Source organism: Antechinus flavipes, chromosome 3 (genome assembly GCF_016432865.1).
Source record: "Antechinus flavipes isolate AdamAnt ecotype Samford, QLD, Australia chromosome 3, AdamAnt_v2, whole genome shotgun sequence".
Taxonomy (NCBI): domain Eukaryota; kingdom Metazoa; phylum Chordata; class Mammalia; order Dasyuromorphia; family Dasyuridae; genus Antechinus; species Antechinus flavipes.
Window position 1 is genome coordinate 457,057,808 of NC_067400.1, and position 2,958 is coordinate 457,060,765.

At 51.3% G+C, this 2,958-nt stretch overlaps 1 protein-coding gene across 1 annotated transcript; it reads right to left on the minus strand.

The window, feature by feature from the left end:
• Positions 1-670: 670 nt before the first annotated feature.
• Positions 671-2,755, minus strand: GSX1 (GS homeobox 1). The gene is made up of 2 exons (XM_051991255.1): positions 2,341-2,755; positions 671-2,017 (listed from the first exon to the last, which is right to left on the minus strand). The coding sequence occupies exons 1-2, from the start codon at positions 2,753-2,755 to the stop codon at positions 1,644-1,646; spliced, it is 789 nt and encodes a 262-aa protein (XP_051847215.1). The 3' UTR covers positions 671-1,643.
• Between the last annotated feature and the right edge of the window lie 203 nt (positions 2,756-2,958).

The following is a 2,958-nucleotide window of genomic DNA, read 5'->3' on the forward strand; positions in this document are numbered from 1 at the left end:
GAGCTCTCTCCCCCACTTAGAAGCCTGGCTAGAGAATCTGAAACGAAGGGGGAATAATCGATCACATAAGGTATCCTTTCGGAAAGAACAGGCTATTCCTAAAAGACTAGCAATTCATGTTTATCTTAGAAAATAAACAAGCTATACGTAAAAATACAATAGAAAAACATGCACATATCCATGGTGGAAAAGTTCCTTTACTGGATATATTCGTGGGCAAACCAATGTACCAGCAAGAAATAAAGAGGTACATCGGAAAGGATCCTAGGGACAGGAGTGAACATCACAGCATGGGAATAATCAGGAAGGCTTCTCTCTGTCTCTCTCTCTCTCTCTCTCTCTCTCTCTCTCTCTCTCTCTCTCTCTCTCTCTCTCTCTCTCTCCACAAAGTGTGTCTCAGAAAGGCCCCAACAGGAAAAAAAATCAAAAATCAATCCCTGTGCTCTGAAGACTAAGAGCCTCCAAGGAAATTTAAATTGAAATGGGACTGTTCTTTGGAAGAGGGTTGAGGAAGAAAAGATATGCCCAACACATCCCCTCCAGTCACTCAGAGACCCAATTCCCAGACCTCCTGCACAGTAAACACCCTAAGACATATCACCTCTCTTTGAGCTATCCAGATTCCAGAGCCCCACGTCCTAGAGCCCCAGGGATTTCTATGAAAAAAAAGTTTATTTAATTTTTTTTTACATAAATAAATAAATAAATATCTTCTGGTATTACAGAAACAGTACAATTACACATCTAGTCAGAAATGGGGATGAGGCTGGGAGGGGAAAGAGAGGGGAAGAAAAACAGAGATAGATACCAAAACATTTCACAGCCAGTATTTGGACCTTTGATGTAATCCATCACCTTCTGCTTTAGAGACCGAAAGAGCTATTTGGAAACAAAGCAAAAAAGGCTTCCTCAATACTGAAGTCACATTTTAAAACTTGCTTTAGGGAAGGAAGGTGTGAGGTGCTGGACGGACTTCCATGGGCTTCCAGTCTTGGTCTGGGATAAGTTTATTAGTCCCCAAAGGGACAAACTGGCAATGAGACAGATGGAATTCGAGGAAATAGGGAAAAGGAGATCAATTTTCAGAAATAAAAGCAGGAGAAAGGGGCAGGTGAGAGCAGAAAGGAAGAGAAGTGCTCAAATATGAAACGGAATTCTGTCCAGGAGGTTGAAAGCCAGAAGAAGGCAGAAAACACGCAATTAAAAGAAGCGACGGAAGACACATGTCTTCGAAAGAGGGGCCAGGGAGAAGGTGAGCTGTGGCCAGCAAGACGCTGGTGTAAGGTGGGGAGAGAAGAATGGATTCCTACGAACAAGCTGGTAGCTCTCGAGGAGTTAGACGCCTTTACTGTATTTATAGCTTTTAACTTTACAGTACAGTACGGGTCAAGCCTCCAGACACTCTGCTATGGCGCCGGGAACTGGGCAAGAGAAAGACATCAGTTCTCTAAAAAGTGCGGCGCTGATGCTTGGTCCTTGGGCCTCTACAAAACCATATAAAATCCGAGCGCCGCGGTTGGCGTTAGGTAAAGGTGGATTGGGATAGCGCCGACAGTCCCCACACCTGCCTCCCGGGTCAGTCTTTCAACAGGAGGGAGAGGGCTAAGGCCTGTTGGGGATAGTGATCAAGGGAACCTTGAGCCTTATGGAGTAACAGTGAGATCCCGTTCATCCTTTCCCGACGAGGATGGGGACATGGGGAGTTCATCGTCGTCTTCTGAGCACTTGGTAGAGGAAAGCGATGAACATTTGCAGCTGTGGGACGCTCCTCCGACACCACTCCCACTTCCCCCGCGGTGAGACCCACTCTTGCCCTCTTTCTTGTGTTTGACTCGACGGTTCTGGAACCAGATTTTCACCTGCTTCTCGGACAGGTTTAGGTAGGTGGCGATCTCAATGCGGCGCAGACGGGACAGGTACATATTGGAGGCGAACTCCCTCTCTAGCTCTAGAAGCTGTGTGCTGGTAAAAGCTGTGCGCATCCGCTTGCTGCTGGGCAGTTGGCTGTTGGTGTTATCTGGAAGGAGAATACCAGAGAAGCAAGAGGTCAGATCCCTTATACATCTATTCTGCAGATTCCACACACCGCCTCCACCGCAACCTTCACCTCCAGTGCAACTCCACTGGCCTTGAGGCCTCCTCTTCCCTTTCTCAGAACCATGAGTACTCACTAAGAAGGATCCCTGGCGACTACCCTCCTCCTATCTCTCCCTTTTAGCCTCTCGCCACCTCTATAACCCTGGATTCTCCCCAGCCTGGACTTCAGCCTTCATTCCTCCCGTGAGCCCTCCACCCTGCTCTCCTCATTCTCATCCAGGGAACTGGAAGGGTGAAGCTTACCCACGGAGATGCAGTGGAATTGCCTGGGATCAGGCAGGGGGTAGGTGGTTTGGTAGAGAGCAGCAGCGGCAGCGGCAGCGGCGGCCGGCCCATGGCTGACCCCGGAGGAGACGGAGGAGTGCTGACGGGCCAGGGGCGAATGGCAATACTGAGAACCGAAAGGGGGAAAGGACGCCTTAAGTAGGGGAAGAGCTGGTGGCCCCGGTGGCCCGTGCAGCTGGGAAGCGGTGACACAGAGCGGGCAGACGCATAGTAGCCCAGCCTTGCGCGAATGGCAGGCACCTGGGGAGAGCCCGTGCAGGGCATGCGGGGGGTGCATTGCATAGGGGAAAAGCGGAGGTGGGCTGCCCTCGGGCGCCTTTTTTTCCCCAGCCTCCCGCAGCACCAGAGAGTCCACCAAGAAGGAGCGCGGCATGACCCTTCGACCCAGTCCCTCCCAGAGCTTCCGTCCCTCTTCGGCTCCGGACAGGCCTCGCCTGCTGCTGCTGTCGCCCGCTGCTGTAGCTGCTGCTGCCGCGGGAGAGCCTGGCTGGAGGAGCCCGGGGGTGCTGGCCAGTTCTACTGGTGCTGAAAGGCGCTGACTGCGCTGCTTAAATAGCACTATTGCCATGTGATGGG